Below are 27,340 nucleotides of genomic sequence, written 5' to 3'. Positions count from 1 at the left end.
GGGAGAAGGAAAGAAAGAAAGAAAGGTAGGTCAACTCAAATAGGGTCAAAAGTCAAAGCAAGATAAGGATTCAAATAAACCTATCATATGAAGAGGTCTGAGATGACTGTCCATAACATTGGTGAAAACAGACTCAATAAATATAGAAAATACAAGCCAGATAGTGGAGTGTTAAGGTGTGAGTGTTAAGGGAAGAAACGGGAGGAGAGGGATCAAATGCTGGTTTTGTTAACCTAAAAATAAAAGGCCAAAGTGAGAGGCAAACAAACATTTATTTGTAATCTAAAAGAAAGCTATTCTGGAAGCAGTGATTCAGGCGGAAACCCAAATTTTGTTCCTATTAGGAGGTCAAGGCAAGGGATATTTATGAGAAAAGGGAAGGAGAATAATTACATGAGTAGAAGGAAGGAATTTCTGTGAGTATCAATAAACTAAGGAAGAACTTTCTATAGGTACAGATATGTTAACATAGTGACGCTAATTCTAAAAATGTCTTTAATTTTCAGTCAGGTAGTCATAGTGTCTGCTTCCCTGTTAGCTTTACAAACAGTTGTATGAAATATAGTACTGCCTTAGGACTAGTCCAAAGGTTATTTTGCCCAGTTTTAACATTCCAAAGGTTTGAGGAATTAAGGCCTGCAAGACAGTTCCTCTGTGATGGCAGCTTCAGCCCCATTTCGAAGTGGCTCTGTTTAGAATACTTTTACAGTTTGGAAAGGCAGAGAGAATAAAGTGAAAACAGGAGGGAGATAATGAATAAGAAGAAAGGAGGAGTGTCAGTGCACTGAGGATTTTAATGGGGTGCAAGGACAGGCATAAGGGAAATAAGCAAATGAGCAAACTTGAAGGATAGGAGATTTTATTCTAGTGGTGATCAGTGGCAGATTAGTTTTGGATAAGAGCAATGCCAACATGTGACCATGAGCTGATGACTGAGATAGAATACGAAGGTCATATAGAAAGAACAGTACATTGATGAGCTATCCATGTGGAAAATGAAATCACAAAGGATAATGGCAGGACTATAGTAGACCGGGAAACTATATGTTGTGTGCTAAAATATCTATTGAATTATAGGGAATTAAAATTGAGATCAGAAAGATGACAGCAACAAGGACAAGAATATTGTTTTACAGCCAAAGTTTGTGGGCAGAAGCAGATTATGTAAGGTGTGCAAAAATTCACTTTCTGACCAGAGATTTCTAGAGCTTGAAAGGAAGATCAGTGTCTGCCTCCGACTGCTGCAAATAAAGCTGCATATTCAGAGGATAAACAGATTTTCTTTGAGGGTGCAGTGAAGAGAATGAGGCTGTAGGGAATTCTGTTAATGATGATGTGGGAGATCCGATGAGAATAATCTGAAATGAAAGGGCAGGTAGTTTTCAGAGTCAGGGGAGAGGAAGCACAGAGAGAAATGAGGACAAGAGGGATTTATCATTTGCCTGAAGACCTGAGGGTTTGGTGGATCAGCCTTAGCAGCATTTCTAAACACTCAGACCTCACCAGATCCAACTGCAAGTTGGCATCTGGGTGTATCTGAGCCTGCAGAGTTGGGGGTGACATCAAACCACTGCTGCTTTTTTGATTCACTGAGTTTATCCAGGAGACACTCCCTGCTTGACAGAGCCTTGATGCCATCGGGCTGGTCACCTTGGGAGTCAGGGCACCATATGCAGAGCAGCCTTTCTTTAGTCACTACCATTTTGAGATAAAGCTTATCTAGCTTTCTTGCTCAGTCTCTTTTCTTCAGAATGGATATTTTTAAATGATGATGATAAGATGCTGTTTAAAAAATGCTTCATTTTCCTCTCTGTTATTTTGAATTAGAAGAGCTTATATTTTCTGAGTACAAAATGGTAGAGGAATAATTGCCATCTGGCTCTTTGGATGAAAACCTGACAAAATTCAGAAGTCTGCCTCAGCTCTCCCTGGCCACTAGCCCATAAAACCAAGGCTGCTGACCACAGCTAATAGGCCTCATGTTGAGTGCATGCCCACAGTAGATGGGCTTCAAAACTTCTAACTTGAACCATTAATTAAAACCACTTTTACTAAGTAAATACCTGACCAATTGCCTGAGGAGATCTATGAAATAGATAGTTATCGGTACCAATAGCTATAGATATAAACACACATTATAATTCACAACAAAACTGTTACAAAAAATAGCTGCTACAAGGATGCCTTATTAACCTAAGAAATAACTATTACAGTAATAGAGGAAAAAGTACTTTCAAAACCTTAAACACCTAGTTATTCTACTACTTGTGCTTAGATTAAGTCTCTTTCCTAGAAGAGTTAGAATGATAACTGATCCTAATGAAACTTAAAAGGGCCTGAGTGTAAGCCAGGAGACAGAACAAAGGCACACACTTCATGCGGAACTTCCTTGTAGTGGGAATGAGTTTTGAGCTTGAGAAGTATACGGAAGCTTCTAGAACCTTGAGGAATGAAGAACTGTAAAAACTAAAAGGATCAGCATTCCCAAGCACTGTAGACAGGGAGAGCTCACTGGTCCAGTCTTATACGAGCAAGTGGGTTTGCTCTCAGGGCACTGAAATGGCCTCGGAATAATTCAAGATCAAGTGTTTCTCCTTTTTTCTGACCTCACAACTCACAACTGAGTCAGAAATAGGAGAAACACTAGACCCTGCATTATTCTGCTGTTTTCTGATGTACATGTGATAATGAAGCTTGAGAGAACTGCTTCTTTTAAAGAAAAAAAAAAATGACTATTTTTTGGTTAAAAGTAAATAAAAAAATAGTAAACTAATTGTGGTTTTAAAAATAGAAGTAGTAAATTACCCAGATAAAAGATAAAATATTTAAAAATTTTTAGAAGAGGGAAGAATTATTTAATTAGAAATCTTCTTACTACCTGAACACTTTACCTTCTATTTCCCTAGCTCTGTAATATCCATAAGGGCTGGACCCATCTGTTTTTATGTCTGTTTTCCATGTCCTAATACAGTTTCCAGTACATAACAGGCATGTAATAAATATTTGTTAAATGAATGAATTGATCTATGAACACTTTTCCTCAGAACATTCTTCGAGACTGATGTTTTTTGTTAATAAATTGTAACTCAGGGATTAGCTAAATTAGACATAAAACACATAAAAAAATATTGGTCAAACATTAATTGGTCGGGTTATAAAAATCCAAGGATTATATCATCTACAATTAAAATACTCATTTCAATTCTATTTGCATTTCCTTTTCTTTATTCTGTTCACGACTTCTGGGGGGATAATTTTCCATGTGCACTATTTAAAAACTTTTCAAAGGCAGAGGCTTTAGTTATCCTGTAACAGCCCTGTGGTTACCCTTCACGAATGTTTAAATTACTATATTTGTGTAAAAATATTGCCATGTATAGGTTGCCTTGGAAAAAAATGCTTCTATATGTGCATGGTTTTATTGTTTTTGATGATTTTTCTTTCAACCACTAATTAAAATTGGAAAATCAAAATTAGGTTGACAATAGAATAAGATGTGTTATGAAGAAAAGTGAAGATTCTTGTCTTCTAAGTTTTTTGTTTCCTTTTGATAGACTCATTCTCTCATTATGCAGTGATATTGTGGTGAACTCTTCCTCCTCATTCTTTAATTGTCTTCTAACTACATTCTAAGCGACCTTCTCTAATGAGTTTCTCTTTTGAGGATTATTTCCTCCTCACATTTGAAAATATCATAGTGTTTAATTATTATTTCGTTATTTCATAATATCTAGTAATCATCACTATTTGCCTTCCCGACATTTTAAAAAAGATATTTTTCTCATAACACATTATTTTCTTTGTGACAATAATTGTTTTGGAAAGAACTTATGTGTGAATTATGAAATGATTGACATCTCCAAAACCTATTCTTTTGACATTCTCGAAACTGACTTAAAATGACCTGAAAAGCTATAGCTCCTGAGGGCTGGCACAAACCTGGCAAGGATTCATTCTCAAAGAGACCTGTGCAAAAAGACAGTCTAAGCTGACCATGAGTTATTCAGTGAGATATTTATTTCATAGCTACTTTGGGTGATAAGTCATGTGATAAGTAATAAGCTAATGGTTCTTGACTCAAAGATACATATAGATTATTATATGTGTGTTTTAAATCATAAAGACCTGTTCTTAATTTTTTCTCTTCAAAGGCAGTAACTGTGATATTTATCATTTAATTCCCAGACCCTGTGTCTCAGAGTAGATGCTTAATACGTGGATTTGAATAAATAAATGAATATCTGTATTTCCATTGGATAATAAGCCCAAATCCTATTATTGCATCAAAGTATTAAGTATCTGCTCTATGGTGGGTACTCTTTTAGGTTCTGAGGATATCATGAGGAAAAGCAAAAAGCTCCTGCCTTCATGGATCTTACTTCCCAATGAGAAGATAGTCAATTAATGGGTAAAACTGTAAACTTAGAATTGTAAGGAATAGATGGTAAAATGAAGTAGATTTGAGAAATAGAGAGAGCATGGAGTGCTGGGTATGCTGGTTTAAGATGGATTAATTATTTAAAAAATCTCACCAGGAAAATTATATTTGCACAAAGTCCTGACTATATATATTCTCAAAACAAAATCCAAAATGCCCATTTTATTAAATAATAAAATGAGTCTAAAGTTCACATAGAAAAATAAACATGTGATATTAGTCTACAAAAGAATATGGTGAGTAAATGACTATGCCAAATATTAAAATGTGTTACTACCACAGTGTTACAATGTAAGAATTGAGAGAACACGGGAGCATTATGGATGTACTTAAAAATGCACAGAAATGTGCAAAATTTTGTATGTAGCATTTCAAAGCAGGAAAGAAAAAGATACTTTTCATTAAATGCCATTCCTACTACTACCTCACCATTTGTGAAAAAAATAAATATGATAATTTCCTCATTTCTCACCAAAACAAATTCAGGATGTTTAAAAATTTTAATGGATAAAACAAAAGTAAAATGTTAGTAAAATTCTGAATTTATGAATGAATTTTAAAATATAATATTGAAACAGGAAAGAAATTATTTATAAATAAAATGTAAATAAATAAGAAACTATGAAAGGAAAAATAAAATCATTTGAAAGGAAAACATCTTAAATTGGATTTATTTTGGTCAACTGTAACAACTTCTGTCTTTTAATTGGTGCATTTATACCATTCACATTCAAAGTGATTATTGATATTATTTAATATCTATCATATTTCGTTAGTTTTCTACTTGTTGCCCTGTTCTTAGTTCCATTTTTTTGTCTTTCACTTTTTTCTGACTTTTACAGTTTTAATTGAGCATTTTATACAATTCTATTTTCTATCCTTTCTTTGCATATCAATTATACTTTTTTCCTTTTTTAAGTTCTTGTCCTTTTTAAATAATGTCACATAACTTCACAGGTAGTATAAGTACCTTACATTAAAAAAATTGTCCCATTTCCTTCTTCCCATTCCTTGTATCATTCCTGTCATTCATTTCACTTTTATCTAAGCATGTATAAGTGCATGTATACAAATGATATGCACATAAGCATACATATTCTAGTATATTTTTGGTATTACATTTTGAACAGTTATGTCAATTAAGAATAACTTAAAAAGTTTTAGTTTGTATTGTACCTTTCCTTATTCCTTCTGTATGCTTTACCTTCTTTATGCAGATCCAAGATTCTGACCAATATCATTTCTCTTCTCTCTAAAGAACTTCATTTAACATTTCTTACACAGTAGCAACAAATTCCCTCAATATTTATTTGTCTACAAAAGGTTTGATTTCTCCTTTACTTTTGAAGAATACTTTTGCAGGGTACAGATTCTAGGTTAGTGGTTTCTTTCTCTCAACTATTTAAATATTTCAGTTCACTCTTCTCTTGCTTGCATGTTTCTGAGGAGAGGTTGGATGTAATTCTTATATTTGTTCTTCTACAGATAAGATGTTTTCTCCTTTGGCATCTTTCAGAATTACTTCTTTATTTTTGATTTTCTTTCATTTGAAAATGATATGCCTAGGTGTAGTTTTGTTGTTGCTACTGCTGCTGCTGTTTGTTATGTTGTTGTTTGGCATTTATCGTGTTTGGTGTTCTCTAAGCTTCTTCGATCTGTGGTTTGGTGTCTGACATTTATATGGATAAATTCTAAGTGTTGTTCCAATATTTCTTCTGTTTCTGTTTCTTCTTCTCTTTCTTCCCCTTCTGTTATTCCCCTTATGTGTAGGTTGCATCTTTTGTAGTTATTCTATAGTCCTTGGATATATCGTTCCACTTTTTTCAGTGTTTCTTCTGTTTGTTTTTTTGGTTTTGAAGCTACGTATTGATATATCCTCAAGCTCTGAGGTTAATTCCGCAGCTGTGTCCAGTCTACTAACAAGCCCATTAAAGACCTTCTTCATTTCTGTTACAATATTTTTACCAATAGCATTTTTTTGTTCTTTCACAGAATTTCCATCTTTCTTATCTTTCTTATCTCTGGACTCTGAATTACATAACATTTTCTTGGGTTATTTTTCTTTCTTCTTTGGTTATATTGGATGGCTAGAGTAGGCTGGAGTTGGATATTTCCCTTCCCCCAGCTCAATTAGGCTCTGGGAATGCCCCACCAGGTGAGGTTCTGATTAACTAGTTTCCCTTGACAACAGACCTTATTAAGAGTTGCAGTGTGCTCTGATGTATTTCAAAATGGCTCCTTTTCTCCTTCCCTTGCTGGAAGCACAAGAGGATTTTTCTTTGATATTTACTCTGGGAACTTAGTTGAGCTTCTGGAAGTAAATCTCACAAAATTTTGGAGCTTCCCTGTGATTAGGTCCCTCCTCTTGGAGTTTTTAACTCTCAAACTTGTCTGCACTCTGCTTCCAGCAATTTGTCAATTACAAGTCAGGTTTTCCTATCCCTTGACTGGTTCCCAAGTGGTTTTCGCTGGTGAATTCCTGCTCTGGTAAGCCTCAACTCCCTGTATTCTCCTGTCTTTCCAGACTTGTGGGCAGCAGTTTGCCCTGTATCCTCTCCTCTCTTGCAGGTTTAAGAAGAGTTGATTTTTCAGTCTGTTCAGCTTTTTATTTGTTGTCAGGATGGAGTGGCAAGCTTCTTGCATACAGGACTAGAAAGTAGAAGTCTTAGATTTAAATGAAGTAAATTTAGAAAATATTTACAACATGTATAATTAACAAAACTTTAATAAATGTATGTAAATTTTTAAAAAACATGAAAGTAATTTCTTATGAACTCTGAACAATCATTTTGCAATGTAATATGAGTGATAAATGTATATGAAGTTATTAATTTCATTAGTAATCAAGAGAAGGTCAAGTATGAATAATATATATTTTACCAGTAAATATTAAAGTATCCAATGCTTCTGAGGATGTATGAAAACTATCATATTTCCTCTAAAGATATTCTAGCAATTGTATTTGTAGTAATTATCCTCCTCCTTCCAAAAACATATAACTAGGAATATATAAGCAGAGATGTTCATTTCAACACTGTTTTTAGTGCAAAATTATTAGCACAAAATTAGGGAATATTAGAAATAAAAACATCTTCAGTGAAATAATGTAAAATGAGATATAATAAAATAATAACCATTGGAAGTAAATAAAAATGGCTTTTTATACAATTATATTGAGTAAATTATAAAGCAGTTTGTATATTAGAATCTGCATACAAATGTTAGGAAACATATACTTACAATCTTAGTGTTTCTCTGAAAGATGAGATTATACTTTCTGTGTTGCTTTTTATCATGAATATATTTCTTTTTTAAATGAAATCATTAATATAAGATAATAAAATATTATTGCAAGAGCTAACTAACAGGTGACTAAAGAATACAACTTTCAGGTCTTTTGAGGGGGTTTAGAAGATGGAATAGTTTCTATACAGATGATAATTCCATTTTGTTTTCTCCTGCTAGGAAAAGGTGAACATGGGAAACCTTATCCCCTCACTGAAGAAGACCATGATGACTCAGCTTACAGGGAAAATGGTTTCAATATTTTTGTCAGCAACAATATTGCTCTAGAGAGATCCCTGCCAGATATTCGCCATGCAAAGTAAGTGTCATCAAGCCCATGCGCAGAGTAATTTTGTTTTGTCTGTTTGTTTTATTTTGTTATGTTTAATGCATATTACAGTGACATATGTAACTAAAAATTTTGCCCTAATAATTTTATTAAAATTTTTTTTTATAATTTTAAATGTTTGATTTTAATTGGAATAACTTTTAAAATTCTAAAAGAATAACTACTTTTGGAGGAAGAGTTTTCGCTTTGTTTTTGTGTAGTTTGCATTCGCTTGAGATTACAAATAACTTGATTTGGGGAGAGAAGAGGAGCCTTACATAACTTGTTGGCAATTGGCAATGTTTTGGGGTCCTTTATTTGGCAAGGATTGTTGATAAATCTCTTTTTGGAAGATACATGTAACTGCCCTTTAAATCAAAGAGTAACAAGAGAATAGAAATGTAAATTTAGGCATGGCCCCAGACCCCTAATAACTGGCAATGATGGAATGTTCCATTGGCCAAGTGTTCCATTGAAATTTATAATTGCAGAAGGTACTAATCATGGGCAGCTCTGTTACGACGGTATAGTCCTTGAACCTGGGAGATTCAGAGACCCTTTCAGAATGCTTGTGAGGTGAAAAATTGTCATAATGAAACTAAGATGTTACTTTGTCTTTTTTACTATTATCAAGTAAACGAGGTTTTCTAACTACATAACAGAAAGCAGAAGCCCACGAGAACCTAGGTTTCTTTTAAAGATGTCCATTTCTGATGTATTTGTGTTATAATAAAGATAACTACATTAAAAAAAATAGCCACTTTCTAAAACAATATACATTTTTATTATTGAGTTGACTATATTTTTCCCATTTAAAATGAAATGTTTTCTACCCATACTTTTGCATTTGATCACGTAGATTGTAAAGCAAACCTTTTTTATGGTAATTAGTGCTGTTACAATGTCTACATTTAAATGCAGAGTCGGTGCTATTATAGGTATATCTTCCATGAAGCATGCCTAAAATGAATGCATTTATAATCCAAAGGTAATGGAGGTTGCTCACTTTTCTGTCACATTATGAATTGCTTGTTAATTGACAATAAGTTTTGACAATGAGTTCAGTTTTAACTAAATCATAGCTAAATATTACAGTGTAAATAGAAACAAGAATAATATTACATTTAGTTACCAGAAATTCCTCTCTTCTCTACTCCTAACATTGCTTAATGTACTGTTTCTCTAGTCTGTTATGGTTTTCTTGTTAGCATATGCAATGTCAAAAGTATGCCAAGAACATATAATGTGATCAGAATTTGAAGCTGTGAAATTGCCATGCATATTTTAGAAGTCTATCCTAAAATATTTACTCCTCTTCACCTTACTCTTCCTTTGGAAACACATATGAGAGAAAGAAAATCAGAGAAAAATAAGGGCGACTGATCAAAATAGGGCTAAGAATCTAAATTAAACCAGTAATGTACAATAAATAAAACTTAATTTTGTGCAAAAATATTAACCCTTTAGAAAAAAATTAGTAAATTCTGATTTAGTTGCCCTATTGTGTCTTTTTAAATTTATTTTAAAATATAAAAGAATTCCTGTGTTTTTCCTCAGGTTTAATGTAAACTTGCATTTCCCAGTGTAGTTAAACAGAGGATTAATATGAAGAATAAATCAATCTTTCCCTAAATTGAATGCTTTATATACTGGTCTAGGTCTTCTAGCCAGCCAAATTATTCCCAGGTTACTTGAAATTATCTATAGTAATTCCCACTGACCAAGAACATTTCTCGTTATGAGAAATTTTAATACCTAATTGCACACCATCAAAGATGCATTAAATTGCATTGTTGGAATAATAAATGTGCTCAGAGAATAATTTCCATCCACTTCTTCTCCCACCCACACACTTCCAATCTTTTAATGTGTGTTCAAGTGGAAAGTATTGCAGTTGAAGACAGTGAAAAAAATCACTGAAGTCAAAAGGTGGTCGATATTCCCGTTTTTCTCAGAGAGAGAATTTTTAGTGTAACTACTACCTTTTGAGAAAAGATATTCTTAGACAACAACAGAAAAGAAAATTTAAAAATGGAAAGAAAAATACTTTGAAAATTTTATTAGAATCATAGAATTTACAGTATCAGAAGGCATTATTCTAAATGTTAGGGGAAAAAAATGTGGCTAAAATATGATCTGTGACTATATTCTTGTTCACTGAAGCTGGATTTCTAGTAAGACAAATAGTCACCTAGTAGAATAGTACTGAAAAAAAAAAAGGAAACCTTAACAGAGGATTGGAGATGGACAAAGCATTAAGTGTGAGACTACCAAAATGATACTTTACCCTGGTTAGTCCAGTATCTGACTCTCAGTGATGTAAAGCGATCCAATGTTGCCTCTGATTTTGTCAAGGTCCTACCAGCAGAAAACCAAGAGCTAAAGAAAATTTTATAGAGATTCCACTGCTTAAAGCCCTATACTTTTGACCTCTTCTGTGGTTATCCAAATGCAGGCACAGATAACTACAAGAGTGTGTATCTCTGTGTAAGTGGTACTTGAAATTATAAAAGCACTTGACACCTATTCTAGTAGTATCATTTTAAGTAGGCTGTAGACAGGTGACCATAGCTTGTTCATATTGATGGTATCCATGGAAAAGAATGCAAAATCTGTATGGCTTGCAAGTGCTCTCTAGTCATTCATATCTTCACATTTACCAACAAACAAACAAACAAACAAATAAAAATCATGGTTTTAAGTGTTTTGATATGCATAGTGCATATGCCAGTTCACTGTAAAGAATTTTCAAAAGTCTCAATCCAGTAAGCACTTTTTTTTTTACTTGTCCTTTCTTCTGCACTAGCGTAAAAATGTACTGCTTTTTTTTTTTTTTTGGCTTTATTATTTCATTGAGTCACTAATAGATTTCCATTAAGTAGGAGTCATAGATGAAAGAAAGTCAGTTGGCGTCTGTGCAATAATTCTTACTTACATCCCAATAATAAATTCCAAGCTTTTCATTTGTTTTAAAATTTCTTATATTTTTCCAAATATTTTTTGCATCTCCCAATCATGTGCATTACATTTTAGTTTTACATCTATCTGTGCTGTGGCATTGTCAAATTTTCCACCTCTTTTTCCATGATCATAGCCTTACATTTTTTGTTGACTTTTGCACTGTTTTGAAGACATATCTACATATTTTAAATACTCCCTTTTTTAGTTATTACCTAATTATTTCTATATCTATAGGACCTAGGCTCAACCTGAGATATGTTTGTAGAACATAAATAACATCTTTAAATTTTATTTAATTTGATGTCGATAAGAATTTTACTGTGAGAACTTGTGTATAACAAATGTCCAGTCAGTAGATATCTGGCTGGCCTGGATTTATTTTACCACACTTCAATTTTTCCCCACTTTTATATTCATTCTGCATTTTCTTTGTATTCAGTCAGCCATCTGGGATGCTACATCTTTGTATACTATAAAACATCTTATTTTGACCTCCAGTTTAAGATGTGAAATATAAAACTTATATTCAGAATACAAAATACATATAAAATAAGAAAATATAAAACCATGAGGGATAGATGGCTTGCATAGTAAAGAAACTGATGTTTATGCATGAATATATAGTTAGCAAGATGATTATTGAGCAAGTATTACTCCCTAGATATGAATAAATTAATTAGTGTTACCACATATACACTTAAAAACATGGTATAATTATGTGTGTAAGATGAAATTATCTCTATTAAAAGAGGAAATGCCTGAGATTAGGACACGACATCATAGTCATGTGTAAAAAAGAGTTGATGTAAGCTTTGCAAAGGATTCGTAAATTCATCAATGATATGAAGTTCATGTTTTTTGCTGTTATAAAAAATACATGTTTATACAGATACAAACTGATGCACATGCACATTAATTAGATGTATTTATGTAGTGACTCAGTAGCTGGGATTTCTTTAATTAAAATAGCTCTACTCTGAATTGTGGCTTTTCTTTTTAATCTAACTTTTCCTTTACATTTCAATTATAGTCCCAAGATAGGGATAGTTTACTCTATGACTTTGACAATAAATAAGATATTAATGTTAAGGGAAATTTTTGTGGTATCTCAACTCGAGAAAATATAGGAGAATCTTTACATTCTCTTGGATTATATGATTGCTTTCAGTAGTGTTATAGTTATATTACACTAATACAGTTGACCCTCAAACAATGCAGGAGTTAGGGGCACTCACCCTCTGTCCAGTTAAAAATCCACATATAACTTTTGACTCCCCCCAAACTTAACTACCAATAGTTTACTGTTTACAGGAAACCTTACAGAGCTTACAGATAATCTAAAATCAATTAACATATCTTTTTATGTTCTATCTATTATATACTCTACTCTTATAGTAAAATAAACTAGAAGAAAAAATGTTATTAAGAAAATCATAAGGCAGGGAAAAATACATTTATAGTACTGTATATCTTTACTGAAAAAAATTCCATATATAAGTGGACCTGCACAGTTGAAACCTGTATTGTTTGACGGTCGTTTATCACAACCCTGCCCCATGTTTAATTTCAGAGCCAAACGGGAGATTATCCCGGAATGGTTTGGAATTAAAATTACCTTTATTATTGATAAGATTCTATTGACGGGCATGATTTAAATGTGATTTCTAATGCTGAACTCCAGGATGTATAACAAGGCATGGAAGGTAGAGTTAGATATCTGATCTTTGCAAGCAAGCAAATTCCAAAGCAGAAAATTGAAGGAGGAGCTCAGCCAAGCATGGTAAGCTCCATAACTCACATTCAACAATTGCGTGTCTTTGTTTCTCCTGGAAAGAATGTATGAGAAGATGGTGAGAGCCTAAGAGTGTTGATCTAATAATGGCTGTTCCCCTACATAGGAGCATATATTGAAAGGAAAAAAGTCTGCTCTCTAGATGAATAGTGCATAATATCTAATTTGTACATGAGAAGAAAAGGCAATTTTTCAACATACACAGACTTTCAAAGAAATTTTAAAATTTTCAATGCCTTAGAGTCTAAACATTCCCATCTTCTGGAAATTATGTTGAATATGAAGTTGAAAAGTTGACTTCCATGACTAGCACTATAGTGTTGAACAAGTCATTTTGTTGTTTTGAATTTCTGTTAACCTACTTTGAAGGTGGGATGCACCTTTCTTTGCCTCTCCTCATGTATTGAGATTATTAGAGTTGAGATCAGGTTTACCAGATAGCTCCAGCATGACTTGTTCGGTTAATTTTTCTTTTCTGATGATAACTTTTCTGATTTCCTTTCTTCTTTTCTAATTATATCATGAACACATAAATTATAAGTAGATCAAGTGAAATATAATTCTACATTTTAAATTGTAAAAACAATTAAATTTTTTAGTCAATTTTGAGTTCGAGGAAAAATAATTATGTGTGTCTACTTTCTTTTAATTATGAATTAGTATATTGGAAATGATATTCATTTTAATTTTATGTAAAATAGAAATGTGTTAGTTAACTGTTTTGACTCTTGTCTATTGAATGCTAGGACACATTCACAGAAATGTTAGACTTTAACCATCCAAACATGTACGTGGATAAAGTTATTTCATTTCTCAATTTCAGAAACTACATAGAAATTTAGGAGGCAGTGGCTTCTTTTCATGTTATTTTTATTATTTACCTGTGAAGTTGATGAAGTATCATCTTTCACCAAGTTTACAAGTGAATTTTGGAGCAAATTAAGCTAAAATGACCACCATGTACTCCAATTAAATGTGAATACTGCCACAGAGGGAGATAGAAAGTTTCTTTTGAATCAAATGCTAATTCTAGCCTAGGGTATGTCTAAATATGACTGAAAAAAGGAAAACAGTTATATCATAAGCAGTAGATTGGGGGAGGGATCATCAGGAACAACAGGTAAGAAATAATCTTTCAGAATTGTTGTTCAAGTGAGTACCCTTCAGTGGTTGCTGTGAGCTAGCTTATGCAGACTAGTGTAGACATTTGTACATTAGTATGTTTCTAAGGCCTCTCTCCTTCCCTTTTCGTAATTTTGTCTCTAAAATGTAGTATCAAAATGTGTTTCGAATGCATGCACTTCTCTTAATCTCAACTATATCCACTTTCATCTCTTAATTGGAATTTTAGATTAACCTCATCATTAGACCTCCCACAATTCATCTTGCTCCTGTGAAGTATATTCATTCAGTAGAGTGAGTGAGCCTTAAGAACTAAGGCAGATCATTACATTCTCCCACCATCTAAAGTACTTAAAAGACTCCTTGTTGCATTAAAAATAATACCTCAGAAAACACCAACCAAGATGTCCATATATATCTGATCCCTGCCTAACTCCGTCTCCTCTTGCTCTTCTGTGTGTTCACCATGTTTCTGACACAGTTGACACACAGCTGCGTAAATACAACACACTCATCTCCTTTCGTACAGACATAAAATATCATATTACATTAAAGTGTTAATCATATCACCATATGAAATATTAATTTACTAGAAACTTCTTATGTACTAGGTGACCAAATAAATAAATAAATAATACTGATTACCCCCACCCCAACACGCAGCACACACTCAAACACACATATACTCAGCAGTCCACACTAATTTTTCGGGCCTGTCAAAGCAAAATAAATTACCAGTTATCACTGATTTATCAAATCCAACTGACATGGCAAGATTAGAACAGAAAAACAGTGTGACTAAAACCAGCCATTGAAAATTGAATGCGCTGACATTAAAACAATTACTATGTAAATTGGTGCTTGGAAATGACTTATACAGATAAGCTCTATAGTATGCTTGTCACTGGCAAGATACCAAGTTGACATTTTATTCTGCTGCTTTTGAGAATGAGGCCAAGAGAACTTTAGCTGAACCAAAACGGTTTTGCAAGAAATCATATAATGACAAAAAGTTAAAAGAAAATAATTTTCTCTCCTTTCTGAACATGAGTGTTTCCCTTGAGAAGATGAACAAAAATTATTTTTTTTGTTCACTAACTATAATATACTTAGCTATTATGATAATCTTGTTTAGGAAATCTTTTTCAAAGGGGCTTCACAGAATTCTTACTACCTGAACTGTCATCTATTAGTAAAGTCATTTTATCAGGCTTTTGATGGATTAAAAGGCAATAAATTCATTACTTAATTAATTAATTGGGGGAGTGTCCAACTGACACTAGCACTTGTAAATGTATCAAAAGGTGGTCAAAACATACCCCCAAATACCATTTTTGCTGTAGCCACAAAGTCAAACAAACTATAGTATTTTGAATTGGTTTCCCTCCCACATATACTCTAATAAAACTGATCCTAATGAAACCGCCTGAAACCGAATTGGCACTCTATCACCCCTTTAGAGAATTATCATCGTTATTACAAAATGGCACAAAATCATAACCGTTTAGAATGTGGGCTCTAATGCAAGCTTAAAATATAATCCCCTGCCTGTTTATTATCATTATTACTATGTAATGGCATTTTAACACAGTTAGCATTATCTGAAATATGTTCCAAGGTTCATATGTATCACATGAGGTATATTTATATATGTACATGCATTTATTTCTCATTGTAGTCTGAAATATGTTAATATAATTTAGCAATCTTTAAAAGCATACTGTCACTCCATTCTTTAGATTATTTCATCAGCAAAGATATAGTGAGTAATGTTGTTGTAGATGTTAATACTATTTAAACTTATGTACAAATATTAAGAATATATATTTGTCAAATCATATAAAGGAAAGATGTTTCTTTTCTTGATATTACTTTAAATGGAAAAAGTAAGACATGGATTCACTTAATTTTGAGGCCTCTCAACATAGTGACTTTAAATACTAAGCTTAAATTTTACTTTTTGAAAAAGTGGCTTTAAATAAATGTACTTTTTGGATATTTTAACAGTCCTTTCTCAGTAAATGATTAAAGAAGACCAAAAAATTTAATTGAGATATAGAAGATTTAAACAAAATTATCAATAAATTGGCTTAATTTATGTTTATTTACATTTGTTAAATATCATATTCAATAATTGCATAATAAACCTTTTTTTAACTGCACATGGAATATTTACCCAAGTAGACAGTATGCTAGTATATAAACAACTCTCAATAAATTTCATTGGATTGAATTAATACTGAGTATGTTCTCTAACTAAACTTGAATTAAATTAGAAATCAATAAAAATAATATATACAGAAAAGATGCAAATATTTATAAATTAAATAACATATGAATAAACCATAGGTCAAATATTAAACTAAAAAATATATATATATTTCAAGTGAAGATAATGAAAATACATCCCAAAGCTTGTTTATAAGCTTTACACACAAAGCAGGATCCTATAGGTAACACATTAGCTTTAAAATTTGAATTAGGCAAGAAAAGTCATCAAATTATTATTTAGGTAAAAATAAGCATAAAAATGGAAATTAATAAATTAACGACTTGGTCAAAAAGGTAAAAAAAGTATAAAATCAAAATTTAATATTTTGTTTGTATTAATAATATTACTAAAACCCCAGCAAATATTTCTATGGATAAACAAAGAGAGAGAAACCACCAATTACCATTATCAACATGAAAGAGTAAATATCATTAAACTTCCAACAGACGTTTAAATCATAATGAAGAAATATTATAAACACCATCATGACAAAAAATTGATGCTGAAACAAAATATAAAATTTTCTTTAAAATTGAACTGACACTGTCACAAAATGAAGCAGAAAATCTGAATATCCCCAGAGCTATAAAATATTTGCGATTTAAAGCCTGCAGACAGCATTCTTGTTTCTGGGTAAAATGGAATAAATACATGCCATTCTCATTCCACTGAACTCAACTATAAAAACTAGACAGTTGTTAACTTAGAATTCTGAAAAAATAGCAATAGGTGGAGGAGGGATGGATGTAAGAATTCAAAATAGCACTGAAAGAATGCTGAGTTCTCGTGTTCCTTAAAGCATGTTAGATGGTTGAAAGCAAAAATGTTTTCTGAAGTGGTTTTCAATGTACATAGACATATAAGAAAATTATAATATCAAAAAGAAAGTGTAAAGGGACCTATCTAGTAATAAGATTTCTGTATTAATAGTGAAGTTGTGCAATATTAATTATATATACCGGAAAAATAAAGTATTTATTTTGTAATCCCTAAAGCAAACACCAAAATATTATGCAAAGATATCATCAAAAACAAAATGGATACACTGAAATAGAATACTAAAAAATGTATAAATAATCCAAAGAATGTAGAAAAGGAGAAATATTTAAAAAAAAGAAAGAAAGAAAACACACAGAATACTCTGCCCAACAATAGCAGAATACATATTCTTTTCAATTATGCATGAAACATTTATCAAGACACACCTTTTTCTGGATTATAAAACAAATACTACAAGTATTAAAAAATTGATATCTTACAAAGTATATCCTCTGACTATAATACAATTAAATTAAATATTAACAGAAAAATAGCAAAACAATTTCCAAACACTTGGAAATTGAAAACATATTTTTCAGTAATCAGTGTGTCAAAAGGAAGACTCAAGAGAAATTTTAAAATATTTTGATATGGACAAAAATAAAGATAAATATTTAAAATTTTTGATGTATTTCAAGCAATTCATAGAATGATCATTCAAATCTATCATCTAATACTTATGTTTAAAAAAGGCCTCAAATCAATAATCTAAGGCTTTACCTTGAGAAACTGGAAAAAGAAGAGCAAAATAAATGCAAAGAGTAAATTCTGTGCTATAATTGTGAAATTATCATTATTTCCTTGCAGCTCTATCAACTTTTGCTTTATATATTTGGAAATTCTGTTATTAGGAGCATAAATATTTTTTGTTTTGTCCTCTTGTTGAATTGATCTCTATACAAAGAAGTGAACTATAGATGTAGAACTTTAAATTTTATAATTTCTCGTCTATGAAAAAATTGAATCTTGTTAGTTTTTCATTAAATGTGTTCTAACAGGAAGTTTTCCTTTTTCCTTTTTTATTTGAAAGAAAGCAGAAGGCTAAAATGGCTGCATTCACTAGTTTTGTGTGCCAGATATTTCTGATGATATTTCTTCTGGATCATATAGGATAGCATTTCTTGGGCCATACAGTGTGTGACTAATTCTGACCTACTTTTAAGCAGAAAGCAATATGTCAGTTTAGAGACAGACTATTTAATTACCAGCTTCAGACCCAGTAGTTTTCTCATTTACCACTGGCAGAGTGACTGACAAGTCAAAATATTGGCTGTTTGGACTGACAACAGTGAACAGAGACCCTCCTGCCAACCAGTGATGAACAAGTAGAAGAGTCAAAAAAAAGATTATTCATTGTTTTGAGCCATTGGGATTTTGAACCATTTGGCATAGTGTATGAGCACAACATAACATCCTGACTGATATACTCAAGTAGATAGGGAAAAAATTCAAACAAAAAAATAAAGCCATACATTCGATGAGCTAACAGAATGATCTAAGGATTAAAATAGGCAAATACTCCCATCCAAACATTTTCAATCCAAGAGTTTTAATTTTTAAAATGTAGCTTTTGAACTTGTATTTAAAACTCACCTTCAGTCTTTGAATAAGAAAAAATGTTTACCTTACGGTAAGAATATGAAGGTCTTAAGAATCTCAGACACAAGTTTACCTAAATGTCCACAGTATAAATGTCGACATTGTTGTATGAATAATAAAATATCTCTTTAGACAAAAGAAATATCAATATATCATAAATAACGATTATATCTCAATATATCATATATATCAATACATCTATTGATATCAATATATCAATATATCAATAGATATTATATATATCTGTAATTAAATATATCTGTAATTAAAAATATAAATAATTTTTATATCTGTAATTAAAATTTATTTAGACCTATTCCTATTGTTGAAAGAACTACCTACCTATCTTTTGTAAGCTAAAGACATTATAAAGATAAATTAATATAACTATGAAAGGGATGACAATAAGTATGTTTAAAATAAAAAATGCTGTTAAATTAAATGTATTTTTTAAATTTCTCAGTTTAGCAAATACCAATAGAGAATATCAGAAAATGTGTGTGCATTCTGTTTTGGGACAACAAAGAGTATGAGAAATTTTCTATTGAAATTTATTTTCATTATTATTAATGGTTTAGCAGAATGTTTGCAGACCAGTTTTTTTGGTCACCTTTTGAAATGCCTTCATGATTTGTCATTTCTCTCAAGTAACTTTTTTAAGAATATAAACTATTTTGTCTCTCTGTTTCGTTTAAAATTTGAAGTATTTTTTTTATCCATTTAGTTAAATCGTTATTTAACAAAGAGGTATCTACATCTCTGAGCCATTCCTAAACTCTAAGCTAATTTCATGCAAATGCTTACTTTAAAATAACACAGCAATATGAAATGAAATAATTACAGGCATTTTTATTCAACTTCTATAAACTTAATGCAGTGCACGTTTTAACCTGCCCCTATTTTCCTTTTTTAAGTTTGCTGCACATCTGTAACCATAAACATATAAATTGTTTTAGTTTATTTTACTCATTTCTTCGACATAGTTCCATGTTGTTACATTGTTCTTACATTTAACGAATTTCCATTCTCAATCTGATTTGAGATTAAACCTAAAATACACAGGCGTCAAATTCTTAATAAAGCCCTAGATGTACTTCAGGATTTCTAGTAAAGCTGAGAAGCAGTCATCTGGACCACAACTTCATGAATCCAAAGGCTGAGTTTGGGAGTGAATTCAATATATTCTTTGGAGCAAGTTAAGTGATAGAATGACTAAATATAATTGGATCAGATTAAATACTGTCACAAAAATTCTGATTTTCCTTAAAGTAAAAACACCCTCATTATTTTTTGCCAGAATTATTACAGTCATTCTTCTTTCTGCCTGTAGTTCCTTTTGTCTTCAGTGCATCATCTGCCCTTCTGCAAGAGGAATATGTAAACACGGTCTTGTCTTCCTCATCATTAACAATATATGAAATACTTCACATTGACTGCAGGCTAACGTCCAAATTCCTTAGAATCGCTTTCAAGATCCTACATGATCTGTTCTCAACATTCAGACTCATCTCTAAAGACTTCCCTAATTCTTTCAGACAAAGTTAGTCATACTTCCTTTGGGCTCTCGTTGCCTCTGTGCCATTTATTATGTCACTTGTCTCATTTGAGTCTAATCATTTTATGTATCTGTCCACTGGTCTGTGAATCCTTAAGGGAAGAAACCTTAGTTCATTCATCATTGTATCCTAAGTGTCTCCGACTTTTTCTCCTGCAGTTCCTGTCTCTCCTAGTTTCTTACCTCCTTCCATAGAGGACTTGACAGATAAAATAATAACAAAACAACAACATCATCGCAACAACAATAATGACAGTATTTATCAAACCCTTGCTATTATCAGATGTAATACTGTACTGTGCTTTACATAGATTACCTAATTTAACATTATGAAAAGGTTTTTTTTTCACCTACAGTGTCCCACATGAGAAAACTAGACTACTTTCATAGAAGTTAAATAACTTGCCATTGTCACGGGTAGTAAGTGGCAAAACCATCATTTGAACCTTTGCAGTTTGATGTATAAAGTGTGATTTTTCAATATCTGAGAATTATCAGGACAAGCTATCAGTCAGTTTTCAATGTGGTCTGCTTAAAAAATAAATTGTAGACATTTATAGAAGGTAAGTAGTCTACTACTTACTAGTAGTCTACTGATTAGGATAAGACCATTTTTCTATGTATACTGTGTAAAGTCCTGATAGTTGTACTTCTTAGACATGGAGGAGACTGAACAGAGCATCAATAATAACTAAAAAGTTGAAAGAAAGAGCACTTAGAGAGGTGTAACAAACTGCGCTTTTCTTGACTCAACAAAAATAATAGTTTCTTAAAGATTTTTGACTATCACTTTGTATTCAAGAGACTGTTCTTACCAAGTGAAGTATAATCTCTATGCCTATATCTAAGATTGGGTAACTCTAGAAGCAGACAAAAATTTGACTGCAATAGTTTTGAGGAGGAATCACAGAAAGTATCTGGGGAGGCAGGGTGAAGAAGTAATAAGACAAGGAAAGGAAAAGTAACCAGTAGTGGTGCATTGTCAAGATGCTTATCCCTGTTTGGCAACCGAGGCTCACTCTTGCTGGGAAACTCTGGGAAACTGTATGGAAGATTGTAGACTTATCCCGCTATAGGACTGTTTGTTCTCCAACTATCCTTGACCTGAGGGAATGAAGGGTTACTTTTACATCTCATCTGTGGTAGTAATTTAAGCTTACATAGATAGAAATTATTGAAATTATTGAAAACATTTTTATGAGTCTTCAGTCTTGCCTCCCTTTATGTCTGCCTTTTTTCTGAATGGATTGCATATAGCTGTTAAACTTTAAAGTCATAAGCCTAATGATTGCTTATAGGATATTACTCTGAATGCAGTTCTTATTTAATTAATATGCAAGTGATATGTACAATGTCTTATCTTAATGTTTAAAAAATAACTTGCCTTCTTGAGAATATCAGTTATAGTCCCAGAACATGATCAGGTATGATGGTTTGCAGAAGCTGGTGCAGTTATCCTGATATTGATATAGGGAAGCACAATTATCTTGGGCCTTTGGTTTTGTTGAGAAGAATGGATGGCTCCATATAAGTGTGACAGATGTGCTAAATTACTTCAGCACTCTTTTTCAGATTTGTGCATTATATGTGAAAGCATCTATGTCACTATACTCTTGACAGATCTGTTTCATGTATTACCTTTTCTTTTCTTTTCTTTTCTTTTTTTTTAACCATTTTACGTTAGGCTAAAATGAACTTCAGGTTTTTTTCTAGAATTTAATGCTCATTTCATGGTATCATTTTGATGGTTTTTCCAACTCTTTTCATTGTATTTGCAAACATCAAAATCTACTTGTTTTATAAATATTGTTACAAATAAAAACTCCTGAGATTAAATAATTGATAAAGGGACAGGATAAAAAACAAAATGTTTATATTTGTATATTTAAATAATTTGTCTAAGATATTTAATTTTATTTCATCTTCTATGATAGTTAAGTTTTTTGGCTTTAATTACATTTTGTCATATCTTCCCAAGCTGTAAGGCAATATCTCTTGATTTAGATCCACAGCAATATTTAATATATTCTATTGAGATCATAGTAAAATTAAGTATTGAAATGACTGGAAAAAACATTTCAAGTAATTGACTGGAAAAAACATTTCAAGTAATGTTTTGAATATTCTGGCACATTTCTATGTATCTTGGTAGAATATATCACATTTTAATATCCTGCTATGTTTTGTTTTCTCACCTAGACTAAATAGTAGCCTGTATTCTGATAAAAGATGAAGCATTACATGTTCCTGCATTAAAATAGAAACTCTGTTTCTAGATTTCCATTCTCATTTTTGTTTTCAGGTTATCTGTACAAGGAAAAATGCAGAATTTGATAATAGATTAAAATTTTACCCTATTTTAGTTTTAAAGTAGCTCAAAGATTTCACAAACTTAAATAAATTCATGTGCCTTAATAAACTTTGGGTAACTATGCCCAATGCTGAGATAGTAATTAAATGAGATTTGAGACAAGGTCCCTGCCCTTGTGTGGATTATAAGTTAATCACAGATATGCAAAAATAGCAATTACATGTATGAAGCTGCTTTTAACTACACCTAAAGTTAAAGCCCACTTCTTTTTTTGGAATCAGTTTGTTTCACAGCGAGGAAATCAACATTTATTTTTATAATTTCCATTAGGGATGTGATAATGTCTTGGTTTGGATCTTAATGTAATCTTATTATGTGGTTGTACCAGTATGTGGTTATTTAAGATTAAATCTTCATGTATTTCATTTTAAGACTGTTTTCCTCCTAAAGCTGTGTGTTATGCAGCCATTGAAACGTATCACAACCAAAACTGATTAAAGAAATTGAACTTCCAAAACTTTCCAAGGAAACTCATCTAAACCTTAACCTAAACAATTTAATGCATAAAATTTATCCTTATTACTATTAGATAACAATAGGAAAATTTTAAGTTAACAAGAACACAATATTTCAATGCAGTTCTTACCCAGTATTTGAGCCCTTGCTACAAAAGAGGATAAATAATTCTTTCTTTTAAGAGTGAGTGTGAAAGGAGATTATTAATTGATTACGAGAATGAGTAGAGTAACTATTATGATGTACAAGTTCTGGTTGGGAGAGCATTAAACAGAGTCTAGTTTTCACATTTGTCTGATAACATAATGCAGAAATAGTAATAGAAGATATACTTCAGTTTTGAATTTGACCTGGCTTCTTTCTTCCTTTACTATCTCCAGTTGTAAGCACAAGATGTACCTGGAAAGACTGCCAAACACCAGCATCATTATCCCATTTCATAATGAAGGTTGGACTTCACTGCTGCGTACCATACACAGTATAATTAACCGAACTCCGGAGAGTCTGATAGCAGAAATCATTCTAGTAGATGACTTCAGTGATAGAGGTAAGGTGCAGTTAATAATACTTTATCTGATTCTGTTATCACCTACATAAACATTGCAGCTTTACAAGGAGGCAGAGGATTATTGCGATGTTTCTTTATGATTCTATCTGAAAGGTGATTATGAAGTTTTGTCTATGTTGTAATTTCATAAAATGTTGGCCAAATGTAAAAGAAACCAAATGAGAAGTTGCTGGTATCATTTGAGAAGCTATAAGAAATTTGTATTACACTCCTGTTGTAAATTAGACAAGTGTTGGCAAGATGCCTCAAATTCTGCTTTCAGCTTCGGGACAAACACTGCAAAATATGTTATCATAAGTACATATGAGTGGTGAAATATTCTAGTAGAACTGTAAAATCTGTTTCTGTTTATGAAAAGTATCTATTATTTACAAGTATGATGCATTCTCCAGGCTGTGCTTGTGTTACTTCATAAATACTAGAAATTATAAGTAACACAAATAAATATTTTAACTCGGCACTTCTAGCAATTTTATCATATCTGAACAGTAACAAAAAATCTGATGTAACAGTGTTTTAGAAAATTTGACATAAGTTTTAATATTTTAACATTCTGATAAACACAATTGATTTTATAATATGAGGATAAATAGAAAGTTCCTTAAGATTAGGACTTCATTAATTATATTTGATTTGAATGTGGGAACTGTTGATACTGCAGGGAAAGTAAAGTCCCTCTTTCTTGGCTGGTGTGAGTAGAGAGGAGAAAACCTTTTCTAATGATTTTTATCTGTTTGGGAATATAATTTTCTACCTTATATTTCACTGCATGAAGAATCTCTGCTTTATAGTGCTGTGTATCTGTAAGAAAGAATGGCAGTAAAATAGTTTGATTGCGTATTATTCTTATACCTCACAGGAGAATACATTTGAAATTACATGAGTTAATTGAAGTTTTGAAATTTTTGTTTGCAGCAAAAATGTCATTTTCCTCATAGTATTCAGAAATTCTGTAAAAATAAAACTGTTTAGTGTGTTCATTTTGAGGTTTCTTTAAGAGAGAGTTCTAGTCTTCAGTGATTCACTTCAAATACTGATTCATCGTTTGCCTAATATTAATATGTGTTGAAGTTTATATGACAAAAGTAATGCTGTCTAACATCATTCCGTTAAAATAGTAAACTACCATCTTGGTGGTTTAGGTTGATTTCAAAACAGTTTTTGCCTTATGTTGCTTAGGAAGATGTGTGTTCAATACTACCTAAGAATATAAGCCAGTATCTAAAATTGATATTTATTATTTAAAACTTAATTTATATAACATGTTGATTTCTTTTTTATTTTAACTGAGTAGTCATTATTACCTCAGGCTAAAAATAGGCATTTAAAGTTTTAAGGCTAACACTTTGTTTTTAAATAAAAGAATGAAAAAGAGACCAATGATCTCGGGCTGCATATCGCCAAATAAACAATCTTCTTTGGTTGACTGATATCAAGAGAAATCAGACAGTGTATCTGTGGAGAATTTTCTACATAATTAACTCCGTCATGGTAAACGATTGATTACAGCAGAATTCTGACCTGGGGATAACACAGTAGGAAACACTTGGTAGCATAAAACCGTGGTTTGTAGAACATTTTTTGCTGAATATTTCTCAGAGGTGTTTTCGATTGAAAGTCTTTAAAGAGAAGGAAAAATAGTGGCATCTACATTTGTCTTGACTTCAAATCACTGTCATCTTTTCTAAAGCAGTAACTCTGATGGACCGTCCTTCTGCATATATTACCTGGGAAGTGTCTTTCAGAGACCGTCGATGTCATTAGTGTTAGTTTCATAGTACAAAAGGGAAAGAATTATTTGGGATAGTTATTTTGCTTTCCTATTGGACATTCTTAAGAATAATAATTATTTTAAGGCTTTAGTAAATCTTAGATATTCTATTTCTATGAACTCTCAAGTTGAAATTATTTTATAATCATTAAATTTTCAAAAGGTTAATTTTTTTAATATTGCTTTTCATTATGTTGATGCACTGATACGTATAAAAGTAAACTTTGAAAAAAATAAGTGATAAAAATACTTCTATTATCTTTTAGAATACATTGTAATTCTAAATTTTGCATTGAATAGGAAAGACTCTTCTTCCAAATTTTCGTCTCAAATTACAAAATCTCATCTGATACAATATTAGAATACAGATAGGCTAAGAGCTATTACTCCTGCTTTCTGAATAATGGGAAATATAGAAAATTAATATGAGAAACACAGGTTAGAATCCCAACACCAACTATTAACTGTATGACACTGGGTAAATTAACTTACCTATGCCTTATGTATTTTTTTAATCAAATGGGGATAAGCAAACTCCTTAGTTATCTAAGCAACTCCTCAGAGAGAGGTTATGATGGAGAGCTGCTTTGGATGGTTGAGTGAGTTGTGAACTACTCAGGAGAGTAATTGCTATCAACTACTGATTTCTACTCACCAAATACTCCCCTATTATTATATTATAAATAACCTCCATAACTGAGGAGATGCTCTCAATTAATTAGATCTAGTCCACAAGAATTTGTCTGTCTGTCTGTCTGTCTGTCTGTCTGTCTGTCTGTCTGTCTGTATCTCTCTCTCTCTCTCGCTCTCTCTCTCTCTCTCTCCTCTGTCATCTATCTATCTACCATCTATCTGTCTTCAGAAGCAACAGTCAGAGTGCATGTGAAGACAAATTGTGGTAATTCATAACATGTTGGAAAATCATGACTGCATTCACATTTTTAAAATCTCAAATTTTGCTAATTTACTACATATCCTGTTTATCAAAATTCCTTTTAAGATTATTTTCACTAGTCGTCTCTTGTTTACAGGGTGTCTAAGACAGAAATGGAAGTTTTTTCTGCCCCTTTTATTCTGATATTATCTATAGCCATGCTCTTAAAAACTATTATACCTTATACTTTAAAGTGCACTTATACTTTTTTTTTTGGATAACCTAGAAACTGTAAGCCTGTAACAATTCTTTAAAAATCAAATTGACTAGGTCAGACAAATTTTAAAGTACAAAAGAAAATACGGTTTTTATTTTAGCTTCCTTTAGGGAATTATTTCTGAAATGTTACACTTTATATTTATTTTCACAAATGTATTCCAATCCAAAGTCTGTTCAGTATGCATCTTAACGTCTTTGCACTATAATCCTCCTGGATATTCTGCAGTATCCTTTGGCCAAGGGCAATAAAATTTTGACAAGACTTAATCAAATATTACTGCCTTATATTTTATATCCTTCTGGTCAACATGTTAGCCACGTTAATAACACAAGGTTTTTATCACCTGTAATTCATAGTTTCAAAAATGTAAACATTATAATGACTGGGAAATTCTGTAGAAGTTGGTAGGAATAGAGAAAGAAAATACAAAAATAATTTGTAATTGAATAATTATAAATATTGCAGTGATGATTTTAAAAAATCTGCTTAAATAGGTTTGACCCAGTTATCAAAATGCTTGGGGAAAAAAAATGACTATCCCATCTAACAGTTCTCAGTTTAGATAGTCTTCCTCAACCAAGCTTGATAAACAGACTGTTGTTTTAGCCTCAGAACCTAATCCTACTGTCTATAAAAAACATGAAGGTACAGGCCTACAGGTAAGTTTCCAACAACAGCACTATGTTTTTTGCTATCTGAAGAGTACCAAAGGTAGTGAATGTGGTTATATATTTTTAGTAAGCTCTCAGAAATATACTTAACAACTTAACTCGAGGACTATAACAAGGCTTTAAGATGACTTTAAAGTAGGGCTAATCCCAGACTTATCTCCAAACTCCAGGCAACCTT

At 31.8% G+C, this 27,340-nt stretch overlaps 1 protein-coding gene across 1 annotated transcript in view; it reads left to right on the top strand.

Moving 5' to 3' along the window:
• The window catches only part of GALNTL6 (polypeptide N-acetylgalactosaminyltransferase like 6), a 952,184-nt gene that overhangs the window by 371,163 nt on the left and 553,681 nt on the right, over nucleotides 1-27,340 (top strand). The window contains exons 3-4 of the mRNA XM_011360343.1: nucleotides 7,904-8,042; nucleotides 23,379-23,545. Coding sequence (XP_011358645.1) covers nucleotides 7,904-8,042; nucleotides 23,379-23,545 — 306 coding nt within the window. The remainder of the gene's footprint in view (nucleotides 1-7,903; nucleotides 8,043-23,378; nucleotides 23,546-27,340) is intronic.

This window comes from Pteropus vampyrus, unplaced genomic scaffold (assembly GCF_000151845.1).
Source record: "Pteropus vampyrus isolate Shadow unplaced genomic scaffold, Pvam_2.0 Scaffold53, whole genome shotgun sequence".
Lineage (NCBI taxonomy): Eukaryota > Metazoa > Chordata > Mammalia > Chiroptera > Pteropodidae > Pteropus > Pteropus vampyrus.
Note: the sequence above shows the minus strand (reverse complement) of the source record. Positions and strands in the feature narration are given on the sequence as shown.